General features: G+C 44.9%; 1 protein-coding gene across 1 annotated transcript in view; it reads left to right on the plus strand.

The window, feature by feature from the left end:
- pik3r6a (phosphoinositide-3-kinase, regulatory subunit 6a) overlaps positions 1 to 22603 on the plus strand; it is a gene marked incomplete at both ends in the record, with an annotated part of 59243 nt that overhangs the window by 21464 nt on the left and 15176 nt on the right. The window contains 2 exons of the mRNA XM_084319388.1: positions 364 to 484; positions 7092 to 7165. Coding sequence (XP_084175514.1) covers positions 364 to 484; positions 7092 to 7165 — 195 coding nt within the window. The remainder of the gene's footprint in view (positions 1 to 363; positions 485 to 7091; positions 7166 to 22603) is intronic.

Consider the following 22603-nt stretch of genomic DNA (forward strand, 5'->3'; position numbering starts at 1 on the left):
TGGCTCCTTTCCATCACGGGGCCACTTCTCTAACCTGGGAGATCAACATGGCCCCTGCTTTGTTATCTGACCTCTGTAAAATGACTCATGAATAACATTCATGTAACATCATGAGATGTAACGTGTTCTCGTAAATGAAAATCTCATTATGGATCCTCCTCGTAATTTTGACAGATGCACTGAACAGTTTGTATTTGTCCATGTATAAACTAAACATGTATAAACTAAACACACAAAAACATCAACTGTAGCATAAAACAACAGTAGTCAAAAGAGTAATTTCTTCTCGCTGGTTAGAAGAAGACATGTTGTCTCTATTGACTAAAGCAACAATAGTGAAACTATTTTCTTCTCCCTGGTTAGAGGAAGACGTGGTGTCCATGGCGGACTCCACCACTACCGTGGATGACATCGAGGGGGAGCTGTTCAAGATCGAGAGGATCCGAGATGTGCTGGTCAGGAGGGAGTCAGAGCTGAGATACATGTAAGTGGCTCTCTCATATTGTGGAACAGTGGTGGCCCCAGACCCTTCTTAACCTCTTTTGGCCCCCCTAACCCCTTAGGCCAGCGGTTCTCAAACTATGGGTCGCGGCCCAAAGTGGGGTCATGGGTAGGTGACAGTTAAAGTTATAATATTGGCAAGTAATAATAAAAAATAAAAATAAACAATATTTATTTATTTATTTTTTATTATGTTCTGGCAACATATTTTGGCTAAATATGCCTCGTTTTATAAATGTGTATTGATAACATAGTGCTGTAATAACATTTTCTAATAAATATGCATGATCAAGTTCAATAACGTGTGCTTTTATTTTGATATTCCTTAATTCCGCATTGAAATTACGCGATACATTAACACATTCCCTGCCACGCTTCTATCCATCAATGTATGATCACTGCCACCAGTCTGAGCCTATGGAGATGTTCAACTTCTTTGCAGGGCTATAACTTTTTAAATTGTATTGCTATATTGACATTACTATGGCCCATTCAACATCGATTATCTATCGTTCAGGATGTAGGAACGTTATACTTTTTCATTCATAGATTCATACGAAAATACCGTCCAGAATATAAGTATGTTTTTATCGTTTTCTGCAGTAATTCCTAGAACGCTAGTTATAGGCCTAAACGCATAATATAGATTATCGATTGCAGTTTATTCGCGATACACGCTATATTAAAAAATCCAACTGAATACGATCCTAAACGTTATGACTCATCATGCGCGGATGAAAAAGGGGGGGGGGGGGTCGTTTATAATTCCGTGATAGTCAGTAAAAGCTTTATGTAGTATGGGTGATATATTGATCAGAGCGGTTTGCATTGAAAAGAATAAACAATCAAGCTGAAAGTAACGTTACTGTCCTCTTACCGTTCGCCGATGAGACTGGAGGAAAAAGATCCCACTTATTCGACTAGATCCATTTCCGGTTTGTATGGTGCAATAAACGCCCAAATCATATCGATTATTGAGTTATGGCAGCGATTAGGGATGCCCCGATCACGTCTTTTGCCACCGATACCGATCACCGATCGTCTTGAGCCATATCGGCCGATACCGATCCGATATCGATCGTTTTTGATTAAAAAAAAATATATATATTTATTTTATATAAATATATATATATTTTTTTATAAAATATATATATTATATAATTATACTTGTAGTTGTATTATCTGCGAGACATTGCCACCACGCAACAAGTCAAAATGCTCGCTATCTCTACTGTCTGTGTGTATACTCTGCTTTGATCAAATCACATTCAGCATGCCCTCAGCAGGGTATATCTGCGGCTCTGCAGATATACAGCTCTGCAGATATACCCTACTCCCTCAGCTAGCTCCGTTTGTGACTGCGATGCAAGCCGGGGCTCGAATACGCATCGAATCACTGTTATAAGACATTGATATCAGGAGCTATCTGTAGCTACTGCTAGCCGGATAGATAACGTTAAGACAACACCTCAGTGAACCATTTAGTTTAATGGGACGTTTCGTTTTGAACAGTGAGCTAACGTGAGCTATCATGCACGTCTACTAGACTATTGCTGGAGCATTTGTTGATATCAGGAGCTATCAGTAGCTAGACGGCTAGATACCGTTAACAATGCTTCATGTATTAAACTAAAAGTGAATAGTTGACTGGGTCATTCTGTTTAAACAGTAACGGTAGCTAACGTTAGCTCACGGAGCTCGCATGCACTAGGTTAGAGCAGACTATTGCCCGAGCTTGTTTACACAGGGAAGAGAGGAGTAGGAGGAGGAGGAGACGGAGCGTTGAGACAGAACTCGGCGAGTGAGATCTCGTTTTTCGATCGGTTTTGACGATCGGCGAAAATAAAGCATTATCACCGATCACAGATCGCATATTTATACTGATTATCGGCCGATAACGATCGGTGGCCGATCGATCGGGGCATCCCTAGCAGCGATCCATATACACGGATGTGTGTCTAGAGTCCCGCAACAATATGTGACTGCCGGACGGATTTCCCAGATGCACCGAGATCACCAGAGATCGTTGCACGGTTGTGCAGAGTCCCACTGTCTCAGCAGAGGCTGGGTGGCGGAATTATGTATACCATGGCGAAAAAATTAAATATTTTTAGCAGTAGCTACAGATAGCTCCTGATATCAATGTCTTATAACAGTGATTCGATGCGTATTCGACATGATCTCAATAACGTCGTACGCCGTGGCTTGGCGGAATTCGCATGACCAGCGAACCCGTCGTACAACGTTATTGGCGGTCAATGTGTTAAGTGTCGGGTCGCCAAAAAAAATCCTAAATAAAATGGGTTTGTGGTATAAAAAAGTTTGAGAGCCCCTGACTTAGGCAGTTGAGACTTTTGCAGGTTCTAGCATGCGCATTTTCTTTTTGTATGAAGCACAATCTCAGGAGGCTCATACAGAACCAAGCATTTCACTGTAATGTACGTACATTATATGTGACAAAAAAAACAAAGCGTGAAACTTGAACTTGAGAGGTAGTGGTATCATAATCTAGAGACAACCTACTGTATCTATAAGTACTTGTCAGGAAGGGAAGGACTTGTCAGGAAGGGGGGCTAAATAATGAAAATTGCACAGCCATTTTCAAAGGGGTCCCTTGGTCACTCACCTTAAGATATTGAATGAAAATGGGTTCTATGAATACCCACAAGTCTCCCTCTTACAGACATAACCATACAAATATGTTGTTTTTGCCTATTTACATATATTTTTTAAGAAAAAAAGAAAAGAAAAGAAACAGTCTTGGAATTGCACAAGTTGGATATGACTGGAAAGCTGAGAATCGTGTGGATCCAATGATATCCAATTGTATTCATGTGTGGTTTGATGTTAGTCCCCATAGTAGCCATTTCAATGTAGTGAGATTGTTTGGAACTTGACCTCACACAGTGAGGTATAAAATGTGAGTGCCATGACACTTTACACCCACAAACTAAAGACCTAGGGCATTCAGAGAATGTATGGCTTTATTGAGGTTTATTGACCATAGGGGCTGAGCCATTTCAAGAACAGAAGTGCTCACCATCTAATCGCCAAAAATCTCCAGGAGGAATCTCCAAATCATGGCATGACATTTTCTATGGTATTCCTCAAGGTCTTGGTGACTTATTGTGGTACTTTGACCATGTTTATTAATTCTCGAGTGGTCAAAAATGGTACATTATCATTGTAATTATTTTTTACCAAATCTGCATAACAAATGGTATCAACCCAATAATTGCTGCAACAACTTATGATAATGTTACGTGATTGAGCCTGGTAATGGCTAAGATTAGGCATAATATGTAGATATAATATCTCAAGGCTCTATACACTCAGAATCTTTATCATTTTAATATAGTGTGTGTGTGTGTGTGTGTGTGTGTGTGTGTGTGTGTGTGTGTGTGTGTGTGTGTGTGTGTGTGTGTGTGTGTGTGTGTGTGTGTGTGTGTGTGTGTGTGTGTGTGTGTGTGTGTGTGTGTGTGTGTGTGTGTGTGTGTGTGTGTGTGTGTGTGTGTGTGTGTGTGTGTGTGTGTGTGGGTGGGTGGGTGTGTGTGTGTGTGTGTGTGTGTGTGTGTGTGTGTGTGTGTGTGGGTGGGTGGGTGTGTGTGTGTGTGTGGCAGCAGGGACATTGATGAACCACTGGGCTTAATACCCATGGGGAGGTGTAGTCTGACGTCACTTTAGTTTCCTGCGCGGTCCACCCGTATAGGGATTTATGTGTAAATGTATTATCGGCTATTGTAATAATAATAGTTATTTACTAGTTTGTTGCTTGCTTTTCACTATAGTTTTAACTATTTCCCCTGTGCCTGTATATGTACAAAGCAAAAATAATAATTCATGAACATTGGCAAGCTTTCCATTTTTGCACAAAACTAGTTCCCTTCTATCACTAACATTATTGTTTAAGCATTTTGGTTGAAATAAATTTTGTTATAAGGTTGTTTAATTTGTCCTTAAAAATAACTACACTTACCAGTAGAACGCCTGTCATTCAGTGCTGTCGCAGTAAGCAGCACCAAAGTGAAGTGTCCTCAGTGAACAAAAACGTAAACCTTGTTATTTTGCTACTTTTATGATTAATTGCAAATTGTTTCATGTTGAGCTATAGATTGTGGATGAATACACACAGAAAGGTACACCATGCCAATGTTCATGCTTTATTTTTTTTAAACGAGACGATTTAGAAATGTGTCCATTGGAAATACATTGCAATTTCAAGTGAGGTGGACCAGCTTGTTAGAGTCTCGTGTTATCAGCCAGTAATCTCTCTGTGGTGCCGTGAGGTCTGCGTTGTGTTGTTTATACCTTACTCCTCGTACTGGCTGGCACACTCTGTCTCCCCCGTTAATGCATTCATAATCAGAAGAATCGACACACTGGAAACGTGATACCTTTCCTTGATGTTGATGTTTATTCCATAAACATAGATTCGTACAAGATGAAAACCGTTCTGAAAGTCTTTGAAAAGTCTATTGAATTAATTAATTCTACCGATCTCTCCTGCTATCAGTTCGATGATGGTTGCGGCCCAGTGGGTAGCCAAAGCCTTTCCTGTTAGCTGAAGCTAGCTCCTCGTGGCGTTCCCCCTCCCCCACCCTCCGGCTATAGGAGAGTGGAGGGATTTCTGCTGTCTCTCTGTCAACGTCCCTACGTGTCAGCTTTGTGTCCTAGTCTGGTTAGTCTTCTGAAGAACTCACAGCTTACCGTCTTCAAGTCTTGCAATGTCGAACTCTCTCTCTCTCTCTCTCTCTCTCTCTCTCATGACTATAACAACGGCGTGGCACCTCTGACCCAAATCAAACTATGGTTCAAAATGCCCCACCCTATCTCATCACCATAGCAACAGCTTCTCAAGCACCTTGGCCGATGACCTTGGTGCGGCTGGCTGCTACTCCCACACCCTGCACTCTGTCTCTGTCTCTCTTAAGAGTCTAACACACAATACAACGTTAAAACAAATATCTATATAGGTTGTAAACCAAATGCAAATCATCGATTTCCTTCAAGCTGGAATCAACAATGACGTAACCACTACACCTCCCTTTCGTAAGGGATACAGTGTGTAGAAAAAGAAAGACTGAGATAGAGAGCTGTATAGCTCGCAAAGACCCTCAAGGCCAAAATACACGTGTGAAAACTGCCGCACCTATTGTTTTTCTATGTACAAACCCCACATTGGCATCGACCACGTAAATAAATAAACTCCACTCGCTCCTGGCTCCTGTGCTCACCTCCCTGCTTGTACATCTCTGCTCACCTCTGGCCGCCGCTGTCTCTCGTGTAGAACAATGGATGAGGAGAGACTCGTCTCTTCCTGTCGACTCGCTGCAGCGCTACGCTTCCTATTGGTGCTTGACACGTGTCACATGGCGTGCCGTGGCACTGCACTGACAGTGTGTTTCAGTGCGCTTCAGATTTACTGTATACTGAGTGATACAAGATCAATATCAGCTCACTGTCTGTATTTCAATCTGATATGCTTTCTGAGACAGTGTTCGATTATAGTGTTCCAGCCGGGTCGTCGATCGTTATCAATCTCTGTCCGCGCCATATCTGCCGCCTGCGTTGTGTTGTTTTTTCATCGAGGCAATCGTTCGTGGTGGAATTCGTACTCTCACGGCTTACTGGCTGGCTGAGACACCACTATCTCTTCCCCGGTGCATTTGGAACAATCGTACACTGACTCAAACTGTTTATATCAAAAAGGATAGTTTATTTACATAAACAGAGGTCTAATAAAGAATGAAATGAAGGAGGAAAAACAAAAGTCTAAGAAAAAACTAAGAAAATATCTATCTATCTCTCTCTCTCTCTCTCTCTCTCTCTCTCTCTCTCTCTCTCTCTCTCTCTCTCTCTCTCTCTCTCTCTCTCTCTCTCTCTCTCTCTCTCTCTGTCTCTCTTGTGGTGTTATCTCAAAACAATTTGGCTCTGCCCGTGGTGCTCCGTCTAACTCGCCTCATCGCCTAGGCGACCTCCTAGCACCACTATCTAGCCATTACTAACCTTTCCCCTAGAATCACGGTTCTAGCCTTGAATAGGAGATACGTCTTAGCTGAGATGGTGTCCTTCCCGGCCCCCGCCACCCCTGAGTCATGAGCAGACTGTGTTATATCTGTTTTCCAACAAACCCACACAGTGGTTCTACTTTAATTAAAAACTAACCAGTTTAAGAAAGACCATGAAAAAAAGGTATTTACATACGCAATTCGCTTTTTATAATCACAATGAAAAACCAGCCATATCTTTCAACAAGCAGGATCTAAATGTCCTACATCTAGTAATCTAGTACCCACTTTAGTACCCTCTTTTATACATTGAACTGAATATACTAATATCTTTATAATGCTTGTGTGTGTGTGTGTGTGTGTGTGTGTGTGTGTGTGTGTGTGTGTGTGTGTGTGTGTGTGTGTGTGTGTGTGTGTGTGTGTGTGTGTGTGTGTGTGTGTGTGTGTGTGTGTGTGTGTGTGTGTGTGTGTGTGTGTGTGTGTGTGTGTGTGAGTGAGTGTGTGTGCGTGGGTGTGTGTGTGTGTGTGGGTGTGTGTGTGTGTGTGCGTGGTGGGTGTGTGTGTTATTCCATTCCTATGCAGGATGGATGACATTCAGCTTTGTAAGGAAATCACTCGTCTGAAGATGGAGCTGCAGAAACTAGTGTCCATCCCAGGTAATGTAACTATTACTGTATGATCCACAGCTCTCATCTGGGATGAGGGTATATCTTGTACTTTTTACTCCATTACATTTATCTGAACCCATCCGTTACTAGTTACTTTGATTAAAAAGATGTTGCATAGAAAACATGGCACAAGTTGATTTGATTTGACTTTCAAACATTAAGGGCTAGATCCACAAAGAATGGATTGCACGGTGCTAGTTGCACCCTACTTACAATTCATTATTAATTGAAAATGGGGGACCCTGGCATAAACAAGACGAAAGTCTTTCTCTGGTCTGCATCCCCTTAACAATTGTGTGTATTGAGCTTTACTGTATTCTACCCATTCTACAATCTGTTAATAAAAGTTTCAATCAATCAAATTTGATTGATTGAAATTTGTATTAACAGATTGCAGAATTGCACCCCCTAATGAGGGGTGGGGGGGGAACAGGACACTGACTGTGCGAAAGAGGGGACAGCACCCAACAAACGTACAGGGTGAGCAGACCGTGGGACAGACGGGCCCGCGACTACCCGACCGTGCGCCCCGCTCACTACCAGGGAACGTACGTGAAAACATAAGCCTGTGTTACCGCTTCGACACCTCGTGGGGTCGGGGTCGTTAAACCTTAAGAATAGTATAATATAACTTGAGATTGTATAATTATAGCATTGTATAACAGTGTACATAAAGACCCAGTGCCTCATCCGTAGCTAACAGTGTATTGCACTACCACAGGACCTAGCATGTCCTACCATGCTCTGTAAATAACTCATGTACATATACCGATATGCCCTACTTTGTTTACTTGTTTATTGCACAATGTCATTCTATTGGATTCTTATTATATATTACTATTGTATTATGCACATCGTTGCGGGCAAGACCCCCCGCATTTCATTGTATACTTGTATGCCGTGACAAATAAAACTCTTGACTTGACTTGACTTGACTTGACATCGAGGGAGCTGACGGGGCGGAATCCTACGCACTATGCCGCTAAAGCGCACAAGGGATGCCCGAGTGAAAAAGGTGCACTCGTTTTGAGCCACGTCCTCCTCATCCGTCGTCAGTATTTTACAAGGATATTATCATATCCAAAGGGGAGGGTTTATCCTCACGGTTCGGGGGTGCAGCTTGTGCTCGCAGGTCCCTACCTTTCCCCCCAGGCGCAGGGTAGCTGGTACCAGGCCAAGGTACGCCGTCGGGCTCTCCCCCTCGGTAGCGAGCCTTCTTGCTGGCTGCAGCCCTACGGCGGCGTGTGTGGGTGGCCCCCGTCGTCGTGGAGCCGGGTCGTGGGGAAGTGCTGGACGAGGACAGACCGCTGCTCCTCCATCTCCTTGCAGGCGACCGTCACTTCGTTGATGGCGGAGCCGAAGAGCCCACTGTCGGAGAGAGGGGCCAGGAGGAGGGGTAGTCTCCTCCGCTCGTCCAGCGATGCCTGCTCCAGCCACAGGTGTTGTTGGGTCAGGGTAGCCAGAGCGTGCATCTTCCCCGCAGCTAGGCCTGGAGCTGGGTCAGGTGCAGGATAGCACCCAACGCCTGCGCGTGGAAGAAGCGCTGCTCTGGGTCCAGGTCCTCCCCGCCTGCCATCAGCCCCGACTGGAAGTGCGCCAGCTGCACGATGTTGGTAGTCGCCGCTAAGCTCTGTGTCGAGGCGATGTACAGTAGGCCTGGTCGGACCAGTAGGCCAGCTGCGGTGCCGACCTCCCCTTCGGAATCTCAGGGCAAAGGACGGCTGCCATCGGGTTGTCAAGCCGCGGCACGCCGTCCTTTAGACCCTGAACCAGACCCTCTACCTGCATGAACGGCAGGTAGGCGGGGGTCAGGCCGATGATGCAGGGCACCACCTGTCCCCGAGTCACGTAGGCGCCCATGGCTGGGTAGGCCGGCCACACTATGCTCGGCTCCCTCAGCGGGTGGCATTGGAAGGCATGGCCTACCATGTCATCGGGGACAGGTGCCGGCAGGGGCGTCGGTAACGGGATGCCGTTAGCACGCACTGCTGCCGCCATGAGCTCAGGGAAGAGAGCCCGCAGCTCTCTCTGCTGTCTCTCCTCCGCCTCACTCGCATCCCTTGCACACGGGTAGCCGGACCCACTTAATAGGCGGGGGCTGAAGCCAGACGCTGTGGAAGGGGCGTCCCGCCACAGAGTTGGTAATTCAAACCCTGACTCCGTGTACGAGGCTTCCTGGTGTGGAACCAGGGCCTGGGGCTCTGATTCCACCGGGGCGTCGAAGAGGAATTCCCCCGCCCCCTCCATAACGGGGAACCCCACTCCGGGGCCAGCTGTTCCGCAGAACTGACTAACCTTTAGTCAGAGCAGCATAACTGGACTACATACAGTACCACTTTAACATAACCTTTAGTCAGAGCAGCATAACTGGACCACATACCACTTTAACATAACCTTTAGTCAGAGCAGCATAACTGGACCACATACCACTTTAACATAACCTTTAGTCAGAGCAACATAACTGGACTACATACAGTACCACTTTAACATAACCTTTAGTCAGAGCAGCATAACTGGACCACATACCACTTTAACATAACCTTTAGTCAGAGCAGCATAACTGGACTACATACAGTACCACTTTAACATAACCTTTAGTCAGAGCAGCATAACTTGACCACATACCACTTTAACATAACCTTTAGTCAGAGCAGCATAACTGGACTACATACAGTACCACTTTAACATAACCTTTAGTCAGAGCAGCATAACTGGACTACATACCACTTTAACACAACCTTTAGTCAGAGCAGCATAACTGGACCACATACAGTACCACTTTAACACAACATTTAGTCAGAGCAGCATAACTGGACTACATACCACTTTAACACAACCTTTAGTCAGAGCAGCATAACTGGACCACATACAGTACCACTTTAACACAACCTTTAGTCAGAGCAGCATAACTGGACTACATACAGTACCACTTTAACATAACCTTTAGTCAGAGCAGCATAACTGGACTACGTACCACTTTAACATAACCACGGAGGACGCCATAGCCCATGTGCTGCACACAGCAGCATCACACCTGGACAAGAGGCAGGGGAACTATGTGAGAATGCTATTCATCGACTACAGCTCGGCATTCAATACCATAGTCCCCTCCATACTCATAGCCAAGCTCAGGGACCTGGGCTTGGGCTATGACCTCTGCCAGTGGGTCTTGGACTTCCTGACTGGCAGACCCCAGGTGGTGAGAGCAGGCAACTGCACCTCCTCATCCATCACCCTCAACATAGGGGCCCCCCAGGGCTGTGTTCTGAGTCCCCTCCTCTACTCCCTGTACACACACGACTGTGTGGCTCAGCGGAGTAGCAATACAATCATCAAATTTGCTGACGACACAGTGGTGGTGGGCCTGATCTCTGCCAACGACGAGAGGACCTACCTGGAAGAGGTCAAGGTCCTGGCGGGATGGTGCCAGGAAAACAGCCTCTCCCTGAACGTCAGCAAAACAAAGGAGATGATTGTGGACTTCAGGAGGTCGGGGGTCAAGGACTACAGCCCCCTCAGCATCGACGGGGCACCGGTTGAGAGAGTCAACAGCTTTAAGTACCTCGGAGCCTACATATCCGAGGACTTGACATGGACCACACACATTGACAGTGTTGTGAAGAAGGCACGACAACGCCTCTACTTCCTCAGGCGCCTAAGGAAGTTCCAAGTCAGTCAGAAGATCCTTAAGAACTTCTACTCATGTACAATAGAGAGCATCTTGACCGGCAACATCACCTCCTGGTTTGGGAATAGCACTGCACAAGACCGAAGCAGACTACAAAGAGTGACACGTTCAGCCGAACGCACAATTGGAGGGGGGCTCCCCACCCTCCAGAACATTTACAACAAGCGTTGCGAGGGCAAGGCTAAGAGAATCATTAAAGACTCCAGTCACCCGAACAACTGCCTCTTTGAACTGCTGCGGTCAGGCAAGCGATACCGGAGTCTCAAGGCGAGCACAGAAAGACTCAGAAGAAGCTTCTATCCCCAGGCCATCAGGCTGCTAAACGAACAATGAATGAACACTACACAACAACAACCACCAAACGCACATAGCACACACATCCACACGCACACACTCACTTTAAACAAACACACTGTAGCACCCACTCCACACACTTTATAGCACACACCCACTTTAAACAAACACACTGTAGCACCCACTCCCCACACTTTATATTTATGGATGAAGGATTGCACTACAACTCGTACACCTTACTGTAAATTGTACCTAAAATTGTACCTCATCCCATTTCTGCTTTGCACTAGATAGTACTGTACATTAGTACACTGCATAGTATTGTGTATTGTATATTATATGGTAACTCAGAACATTGTACATATGTCTATACCGAACACTGTGACCTCATTTTTCTTCTTCTAAATTACATGCTATATTATGTTATTATGTTATTTGATACTATCTTGTCTAGCACAGTCTCTGGAGCGTAACAGTAAGAAGCATTTTGTATGAAAGTATTCTGTACTTCTGTATGACAACTATTAAAGAACTTGAACTTAAAGAACTTGAACTTGAACCTTTAGTCAGAGCAGCATAACTGGACTACATACAGTACCACTTTAACATAACCTTTAGTCAGAGCAGCATAACTGGACCACATACCACTTTAACATAACCTTTAGTCAGAGCAGCATAACTGGACTACGTACCACTTTAACATAACCTTTAGTAAGAGCAGCATAACTGGACTACGTACCACTTTAACATAACCTTTAGAGGTCACTGGATCGAGCATTTAATGCTCCATTACAAGAACATCATATTGAATATATACTTTTACATTTGATGCTGACCCTCCTATGTTCGGTGTCCTCTACAGACCTCCAACTCAAAATTCATTTTATGATTTACTGGAAGAGAGCTCAGTGGATCTTTGTAAATCTGAGGTGATTTTGATTGGAGATTTTAATACCAACACTAAAAAAGATGCACCAATCTTTAAATCATTCAGAAATTACTGCAACCTACATGACTTAAATCAGCTGATCACTCAAGTCACAAGAGTCTGCTCTTCCACACAAACCATCATTGATCTAATTCTGACATCAGACCAGACCAAGATCTCTAGAAGTGGCGTGATAGAATGCAGTCTAAGTGACCATCACATCATTTTCTGCACTCGTAAAATTCACAGACCTGTAATAAATTGTCACAACACAATCAGATTCAGATCTCTGAAAAACTACACAAGTGAAGCCTTAAAAACAGCTCTGGACAAAGTAGATTGGACAAATGTACTAAACTGCACATCGACAGAAAAAGCTTGGTCATGCTTTAAAACCACCTTCCTTTCAGTTATTGACACGCTTGCACCCTCAAAGGTGACCAGGGTCAAAGCCAGAACAGAGCCCTGGGTCACTGCCGAGATTCTAAAAGCCATCAGTGTGAGAAATGAGAGCTTCTCTAAATACAGAAAAACTAAAAATGAACAGCTCTTTGAGACATGTAAAACACTAAGAAATGGAGTAACCAATATGATCAAAAAAGCAAAACTGAACTATTTTAACGAAAAAATTGAGGAAAATAAAAATAATCCTCAAAAACTGTGGAAGTCTTTAAAAACACTGGGTCACAATAATAGACTCAAGACTAAAACCACAAATCTCAACCTGAAAATAGATAACACGATCATCTCTGACAAATTGAGCGTGGCAAATTGTTTAAACACCTTCTTCACAACTGTTGCTACCACTTTGGTGAACAAACTGCCGATCCACTCTGGCCGATATGGCATACAGCACATCCAGGCCTTTTATAAGGAACTGGGTGTACGTGAAAATGATTTTAAATTGACTGAAGTAACTACTGAAGAGGTTATGAAAAAGCTCAGTATGCTGCAGCCAACAAAAGCCACAGGCCATGACAATATTCCCACCAGATTTCTCAGAGACTCTGCTTCCATCATAGCTCCCATTGTAGCCCATATCACCAACCTCTCCATCAACCAGGGTCACATCCCGCAAGAACTCAAGCTTGCTAGGGTAACCCCTCTATTTAAAAAAGGAAACAAACTAGATCCAGGTAACTACCGCCCCGTTTCTATCCTTTGTTCCATATCAAAGGTAATTGAGAGGCTGGTATATGAGCAGATAGACAACTACCTGACTGAACATAGACTATTGTACCAGTTCCAATCAGGTTTCAGAAAATCACACTCCACTGACACCTGTTTACTGTACCTGACAGATTATATAAAACGGGAGATGGACAAGGGGAACTACTGTGGGATGGTAATGTTGGACCTGCAAAAGGCGTTTGACACGGTCAACCATTCCATCCTACTAGAAAAATTGAGAGCGATAGGCTTTGATAGCAAGTCAGCCAAATGGGTCAAGTCCTACCTGGAGGGAAGAGAACAGGTGGTAGACATCAATGGCACCTTGTCCTCGTCCCTTCCAGTGACATGTGGGGTCCCCCAAGGAAGCATTTTGGGACCTCAACTGTTTTTAATATATATTAATGACATGAAATCGGCATGCGATTGCAACCTGTTCCTGTTTGCTGACGACTCGGCACTCCTGGTCTCAGACAGGGATAAGTCTAAAGTGGAAAGTGTCCTGAGCAGTGAAATGAAAAAAATCTGCTCCTGGCTCAGTGACAATAAATTGTCTCTACATCTGGGAAAAACAGAGGCCATACTCTTTGGATCAAACGCCAACCTAAAGAAATCCCAGGGTTTTAAAATTAGAGTAGGTGAAAACATTATTGAGGATAAAGAGGAGGTCACCTACCTGGGCTTTATTTTAAATAACAAACTTTCTAACGAAAAAATGGCACAAAAAGTTATTACTAAGGTCAATCAAAAAACCAAATTTTTATTTAGAATTTCCTCGTTCATAAATAGGAACGCTCTGAGGACCCTAGCTGGAGCCCTCATCCAATGTCACTTTGACTATGCTTGCACTTCATGGTACAGCAACATATCAAAACAAATGAAGACAAAGCTCCAGACCTCCCAAAACAAACTAGTGAGACTCCTGCACAACCTTCACTTTAGGACTCACCTAACGCCAGCCCACTTTAGCAGGCTGGGATGGCTTAGGGTTGAAGAAAGAGTACACCAGCTTAAAATGCTACTGGTTTTTAAAGTACTAAAAGAAACGGTCCCCAAGTACCTAGTCAATTATTTTAATAAAGTAGGAGATGTCCACAAACACGCCACAAGAGGAAGCCCCACGGACCTGGTCCCGCCGAGAGTCAGGACATGCATGGGGAAAGATGCATTTTTTTACTCTGCTACGGTAATGTGGAATGCCCTGCCAAAATTTTTAAAACTCCTGAACTCCCCTCTCGGATTTAAATCCGCCCTAAAAACATGGCTCAGCAGCAACTCAAATTGGTCTTAAAATGTTTTTTTTTATCTCTTTTATCATAACTCTTGGCTTTTATTTCTTTTATCATGAGTTGCTTTTTTTTTTTTTTTTTTTTTTTGGTCTTTTTCCCCCTCCATTTTCCTCCGATTTTCTCCCATCCCAATGTTAGTCGTATGCCAATTCCCAGTCCCTTCCTGGTCGCTGCGCTTTACCCCCCACAGTCAGATCATTTGGGAGAGTGGAGGCGACCACGTGCTTCCTCCGACACACGTCCAGCCAATCACCGCTTCTTTTCACCTGGCAGCGCGGATTCTCATTGAGAGGGCGTAGCGTGTGGGAGGACCACACTATCCCCCTCACGTCCAATCCGCGCTTAGCAGGCGCCCCGACCGAACTGTAGGAGTCGCTGTTTACAACGACCCGGACCCACCCCGCCAGCTTCTCCCACCCTCTGATACAGCCAATTGTATCAGTGCAGACGGCCAGCCAAGCTGGTGACAACCCCGGAGCTGTGAGCTGGATTCGAACAGGCGAACCAAGCTCACAGCTCCGGGGCTGGTGACGAACGCAATCTCCGCTCGACCACCTAACCGCCATATCATGAGTTGCTTTTAATGGTTTGCGGATTTTCTTTTAACATTAGTTAACTGTATGAGTTGTCAGGTTAGGTGTTTTTATAATTTTTTTTTAGAATGTGTCCTGTCAGTGTACATGTCCATTTGTGTTTCTGTGCCTTTTTATGTTCCATGTATGGACCACAATGGAAACAAGCCTTGGCTTTATTGTGTTTTATCCATTTTTGACCTGCGTTATTGACACTGTTATTGTCTTGTCTTTTAAAATGTTTTTTTTGTCATACGATTTGTGTCAAAATAAAGTATTCAATTCAATTCAATTCAATTCAATGTTTCACCTCCACAACCCTCTATATACCACCGCAACACTTCTGGTATTCTGAAATCATGGGGGAGACAACGGGGGGAGAAAATTAATGAATGTGGATGTCTGAGAGCCTTGACATTAAGTGGTTGTAGCTACGGTGGCTGTGGGAGACATGATCCAATAGACTTTTATACGCCTGAGTCTCCTGAACATGGAGATCAGTCGCAAGTCGATCGGCACTCTCTCTGCCGAGCCATAGTAACTTTTTCGCAACTACTCCCGAACTCCGCATGCAGAGAGACTCCATGGGCAATCTGCGCATGCGCTCCCCCCCCCCCGGCAAAGTTACCGAGTCTTAACACTATGGGCTAGATCCACAAATAATGGATTGCACGGAGCAAGTTGCACCCTTACTTACAATTCATTATGAATTGAAAATGGGGGACCCTAGCGGCTAAGTGGCGCAGTGGGCAAGGCGCTCACCACTAATGCAGGAGATGCTGGATTCGAGCCCAGCTCTCGGCATTGCTACCAGCTTGGCTGGTCGTTCATACTAACACAATTGGCAGTGTTAGGGGTGGGAAGCTGGTGGGTGGGGATCGGACGTTGTGGACAGCGACTCCTACAGGTCGGTTGGTGCGCCTGCGCAGCAGAATCAGGAAGCAACAGGGGCGGCGTGACCCTCCCACGCAGACGCTCGCCGCTGAGAGATTGCGCTGTGCAGGTGAAAAGATGCGACGGCTGCCTCCTCGTGTACCGGAGGGGACACATGATGCAAGGCTTCGTCCACATTGCAGCCAGCTTGTGGGAGGCATGGCCTAACAACGTTCGAGACAGGGGAGGGTAGAATTGGACAATACAAAATTGGGGATGGGAGAAAAAGTAGATAAAAAATAAAGAAAATGGGGGACCCTGATGTAAACAAGACGAAAGTCTTTCTCTGGTCTGCATCCCATTAACAATTGTGTGTATTGAGCCGTACTGTATTGTACCCATTCTGCAATCTGTTAATAACATTTTCATTCAATCAATCACTGTGCAGATTGATTGATTGAATGAAAGTTTTATTTAGAGGATCAAAGAGCTGTTGACCACAGCACCAGTACTCGCCTTCTACGACATGAGCAAGCCCACCGCCATGTCTGCCGACGCAAGCAGTTACGGGTTAGGGGGCGTGCTACTTCAACTTTATGGCGAGCAGTGGAAACCTGTGGCGTACTGCTCAAGATGCCTCACCGAAGCAGAAACGCGCTACGCCCAGATTGAAAAAGGTCTGGCGGGCGTGTGGGCGTGCAAGAGGTTCGACCGGTACCTCAGTAGCCTGGGCCAGTTCAAGCTAATAACTGACCACAAGCCCCTTGTACCTCTCATTAACACTCGCAGCCTGGACAATGTGCCTCTCCGATGCCAGCGACTCCTCATGAGACTCATGAGGTTCAATGCGGTGGCAGAGTATGCTCCTGGAAAGACTCTGGTCGTCGCAGATACTCTGTCACGCAGCCCAATGGCCAACATAGGTGCAGACTTGGACACACAGCGTGAGGTGGCATGCTATTTGGCTAGTGTAATGGAGGGGATCCCAGCGTCCGCAAGCAAGATGGACGAGATCAGAGCGGACACAGCAGCTGACGCCGAACTGCTGTCAGTCGCCAGACTCATCAAAAAAGGATGGCCTGAACACCTAGCCGAGGTGCCTATCGAGGTGAGACCGTATGTCCCAGTGAAATCAGAGCTGTCAGAGCTAAATGGACTTGAGATGGCGCCGCAACGAACGGCTGCCTATCTGTGCGCTCCGTCGAGACTGTGTTTACTTTTGTTAATATTTATAGTTTTTAGAGTTTTGTTCGTACCAACTGTTGGTGCATTTAATGTATATGACCGTCAGTCACTCATAGACATTGGATTACGGGAAACTTACCAACTGGATTACTCACTGGACCAGCTTTCCGAACCGCATCAATGGCCTGAAGAAATTCTCCGGAGATTAGGACCAGATCCTTTGTTCCTAGATCCCAGGAAAAGAGGACCCAGACGACGAGGAAAGAGGGCTGGGATCCGTAACAGGCTGAGATCCAGACGCCACCGTACACCACTGCCCAGTATATTGCTAGCCAATGTACAATCAATTGACAATAAACTGGATGACATCCGAGCAAGGATTCAATATCAAAGAGACGTTAGGGACTGCAACGTCCTCTGCTTCACCGAAACATGGCTCACACCGGAGGTTCCAGACCACGCGATTCAACCGGCAGATCACTTCTTTATCCATCGCAAGGATCGGACATCAGCAGAGTCCGGTAAACAACGTGGAGGAGGTATTGCCTTCATGTTTAACAAAAATTGGAGCGATCCAACTAACGTGAAGGAATTATCCAACCACTGCTCCCCAGAACTGGAATATATAACCATCAAGTGTCGTCCTTTCTTCCTCCCGAGGGAGTTAACGGCGATCGTCCTGATCGGAGTGTATATTCCACCGCAAGCCAGCAACAAGGTTGCGCTCTCCAGACTCCACGACGAGGTAAATAGAATACAAGTGGCGAATGTTAACGCCGCCATTTTAGTGCTGGGAGATTTCAATAGCGCCAATCTGAGAAAGGTATTGCCTGACTTCTATCAGCATGTGACTTGCAACACCAGAGGCGGTAACATCCTAGATCACTGTTACACGCAATTTAAAGGTGGCTACAAGGCTCATTCTGATAGTGGCTTTGGTAAATCAGATCACGCGTCCATCTTTCTTTCACCAAAGTACAAACAGAGAATTAAAAGTACTCCTGTAGTCTCGCGAGAGGTGCAGAAATGGGATTTGACGTCAGAGGAGACGCTCCGGTCAGTGTTTCACTACACAGACTGGAATGTGTTCCGCGACACAGATAACATTAATGTCTACACGGAAACAGTGCTGGACTATGTTTGTACTAGGGTGAAAGAAACAATCCCCACTACCAAAATGAAAGTTTACCCAAATCAAAAACCCTGGGTAGACAAATCCGTCCGTGAAGCTCTGAGAGAGCGCACCAAAGCATACAACGACGGCCTAGTGGCAGGCAACATGAATGACCACAAGGTGGCGCGATACAACGTAAGGAGGACAGTGTCAGAGGCCAAACGGCGCTACAGGGATAAAATTGAACTCCAGTTTGAACAAGCTGACTCTAGAGCTATGTGGCAGGGGCTCAAAACGATGACAGACTACAAAGGCGCCTCCCTCAAACTGAACAGTGACATCTCCTTAGCAAATGACCTCAATACCTTCTATGCGAGGTTTGATGCTGGTAATAACAACACCAGCTCACAAGCCTCGGCAATGGGGGGGGGGGGGGTCGGCTGCTGATGGAGGCGCAGTGTTCAGGGTAACAGAGCATGAGGTGAGGCGGACCTTTAAAAAAGTGAATATCAGGAAGGCAGCAGGTCCGGACGGCATCCCCGGCCGCGTCCTAAAAGTCTGTGCCGACCAACTGGCCCCAGTATTCACTGACATATTTAACCTGTCCTTAGAACAGGCTGTCATCCCCACCTGCCTGAAGAAGTCCACTATTATCCCTGTACCCAAAAAATCCAAGCCTGCTTGCCTCAACGACTACCGCCCTGTAGCTCTCACCTCCATAGCCATGAAGTGCTTTGAGAAGCTAGTAAAGGGCTACATCTGCTCCTCCCTCCCCATCAACATGGACCCCCTGCAATTTGCATACCGCCCCAACAGGTCCACGGAGGACGCCATAGCCCATGTGCTGCACACAGCAGCATCACACCTGGACAAGAGGCAGGGGAACTATGTGAGAATGCTATTCATCGACTACAGCTCGGCATTCAATACCATAGTCCCCTCCATACTCATAGCCAAGCTCAGGGACCTGGGCTTGGGCTATGACCTCTGCCAGTGGGTCTTGGACTTCCTGACTGGCAGACCCCAGGTGGTGAGAGCAGGCAACTGCACCTCCTCATCCATCACCCTCAACATAGGGGCCCCCCAGGGCTGTGTTCTGAGTCCCCTCCTCTACTCCCTGTACACACACGACTGTGTGGCTCAGCGGAGTAGCAATACAATCATCAAATTTGCTGACGACACAGTGGTGGTGGGCCTGATCTCTGCCAACGACGAGAGGGCCTACCTGGAAGAGGTCAAGGTCCTGGCGGGATGGTGCCAGGAAAACAGCCTCTCCCTGAACGTCAGCAAAACAAAGGAGATGATTGTGGACTTCAGGAGGTCGGGGGTCAAGGACTACAGCCCCCTCAGCATCGACGGGGCACCGGTTGAGAGAGTCAACAGCTTTAAGTACCTCGGAGCCTACATATCCGAGGACTTGACATGGACCACACACATTGACAGTGTTGTGAAGAAGGCACGACAACGCCTCTACTTCCTCAGGCGCCTAAGGAAGTTCCAAGTCAGCCAGAAGATCCTTAAGAACTTCTACTCATGTACAATAGAGAGCATCTTGACCGGCAACATCACCTCCTGGTTTGGGAATAGCACTGCACAAGACCGAAGCAGACTACAAAGAGTGACACGTTCAGCCGAACGCACAATTGGAGGGGGGCTCCCCACCCTCCAGAACATTTACTACAAGCGTTGCAAGGGCAAGGCTAAGAGAATCATTAAAGACTCCAGTCACCCGAACAACTGCCTCTTTGAACTGCTGCGGTCAGGCAAGCGATACCGGAGTCTCAAGGCGAGCACAGAAAGACTCAGAAGAAGCTTCTATCCCCAGGCCATCAGGCTGCTAAACGAACAATGAATGAACACTACACAACAACAACCACCAAACGCACATAGCACACACATCCACACGCACACACTCACTTTAAACAAACACACTGTAGCACCCACTCCACACACTTTATAGCACACACCCACTTTAAACAAACACACTGTAGCACCCACTCCCCACACTTTATATTTATGGATGAAGGATTGCACTACAACTCGTACACCTTACTGTAAATTGTACCTAAAATTGTACCTCATCCCATTTCTGCTTTGCACTAGATAGTACTGTACATTAGTACACTGCATAGTATTGTGTATTGTATATTATATGGTAACTCAGAACATTGTACATATGTCTATACCGAACACTGTGACCTCATTTTTCTTCTTCTAAATTCATGCTATATTATGTTATTATGTTATTTGATACTATCTTGTCTAGCACAGTCTCTGGAGCGTAACAGTAAGAAGCATTTTGTATGAAAGTATTCTGTACTTCTGTATGACAACTATTAAAGAACTTGAACTTGAACTTGTCCTAAGAGGGACATTGGTCATGCCGAGACCGATGAGAGGAGAGATCCTTCAGAGAGTGGTATATTCTATGGTATATTCTATGGTATGTTCTATGGCAGGGCTATTCAACTATTCTGACCGGCCCGCCAAAGATTACATGATAATAAAAAAAAAAAAAAAAAAAAATTAAATTTAAATATTTTTTATTATTATTTTTATTTTTACTTTTTTTTCATGTCAACGTTAACACGCACAATTGAGCCAAAAGTCACTCAATTAATGACAGATTTCATTGATAAATTGAGGGAAAACTTTGCAAGTTGATTTGATGAATTTGACATGTCCAGATAATTGATGCATTTTGTGAGCAACCCATTTGCCAATGTAGCTGCTATTTCCACAAAAGGACAAGAGTTCCTTGCATCACTTCACATTGATGAAGGTCTCCTGTAACTTGAAATAATTGACATGCAAGCATCATCTGCTCTGAAGCAGGCACTTGAGAATGAATCCACCACAACATTTTGGATAAAGTGTATTCATGTCAAGACATTCCCCAAAATAAAAACGCTGGCAATATCTGTGCTAACAATGTTTGGCTCAACATACACCTGTGAATCCAGTTTCTCTCACATGAATGCCATTAAAACAAGCAACCATGCCTCCTTGACAAATGAGCATTTGCATCACTGTTTGCGGGTAGCCCTCACTTCCTATGAACCCTCTTTCTCTGCCATTGCCCAGTCAAAGAAGTGCAATCGCTCTCATTAGATGTGTGTATGTAGGCTAGGCCTGTCTGCCCCCCACCCCCCTGATGTTTGAGAGTTAAGAGTCGACAATAAGTGCTAATAAGATGCTGTGATTTGCTGTTGTTGCACAGACATGAAGCACTTTTGCATAAGCTCAGCTGCACTATAAATGTGTTTTTTTGTTCAAGTGTTGATGTTAGAATGTTCATATGCACATCATGTACTTGTTTGTTTTTTATTTTATTTTTATATTGAAATGTTGAAGAGGAGATGTTGCAGTTGTTGCACATAAATGAAGCACTTTTTTTGAAAAGTATACTACTTTTGCAATATAGTTAAAGGGGATCTTATAAATGGCCTTTTTCAGTGTTTAGCATTGTTTCCTAGCTATGTGGACTTATATTAATATGATCTATGTCTCTAATTCTCATATTGGCGCATTCTTCCAATTCTCCTCTCACAATATTCACCCTCACTGAACTGAGTCATCTGAAAATGTGCTGATTTGTGATGTCAGAGAGACACTGCTGCATGATAATCAGCTGAGTTTCCACACAGGTCCCACAGTGGTTGGAGCCCAGGCTCAAAACGTGTTTTTGAGTACTTGATTAGAAATACAAAACAATTAATTAAAAAAAAACATATTACAGAGGTGTTCCATAAACCCACAGGAATTGTGTAAAAGTGCCCAAATAGTGAAAGAAATAGTAAAATAGTTCCCCTTTAAATAAAAGTTGTGAAAATGTGGTTGCGTGTTGTGTCAAGTGTACATATATTCATAGCACGGGGAGGCGCCGTGGCAGTCCGGCCCCTGGCCCCTTGGGTTTCTGACAATGTGGCCCCCTGAACAATTTAGTTGAATAGCCCTGTTCTATGGTATGTTCTATGGTGTGTGGTATGTTCTATGGTATGTGGTATGTTCTATGGTATGTGGTATATTCTATGGTATGTGGTATGTTCTATGGTATGTGGTATATTCTATGGTATGCCGTATATTCTATGGTATGTGGTATGTTCTATGGTATGTGGTATATTCTATTGTATGTGGTATATTCTATGGTATGTGTTATGTTCTATGGTATGTGGTATGTTCTATGGTGTGTGGTATATTCTATGGTATGTGGTATGTTCTATGGTATGTGGTATATTCTGTGGTATGCTCTATGGTATATTCTATGGTATGTTCTATGGTATGTGGTATGTTATATGGTGTGTGGTATGTTC

Source organism: Notolepis coatsorum (genome assembly GCF_963971535.1).
Source record: "Notolepis coatsorum genome assembly, chromosome: 7".
In the NCBI taxonomy this organism is placed as follows: Eukaryota; Metazoa; Chordata; class Actinopteri; order Aulopiformes; family Paralepididae; genus Notolepis; species Notolepis coatsorum.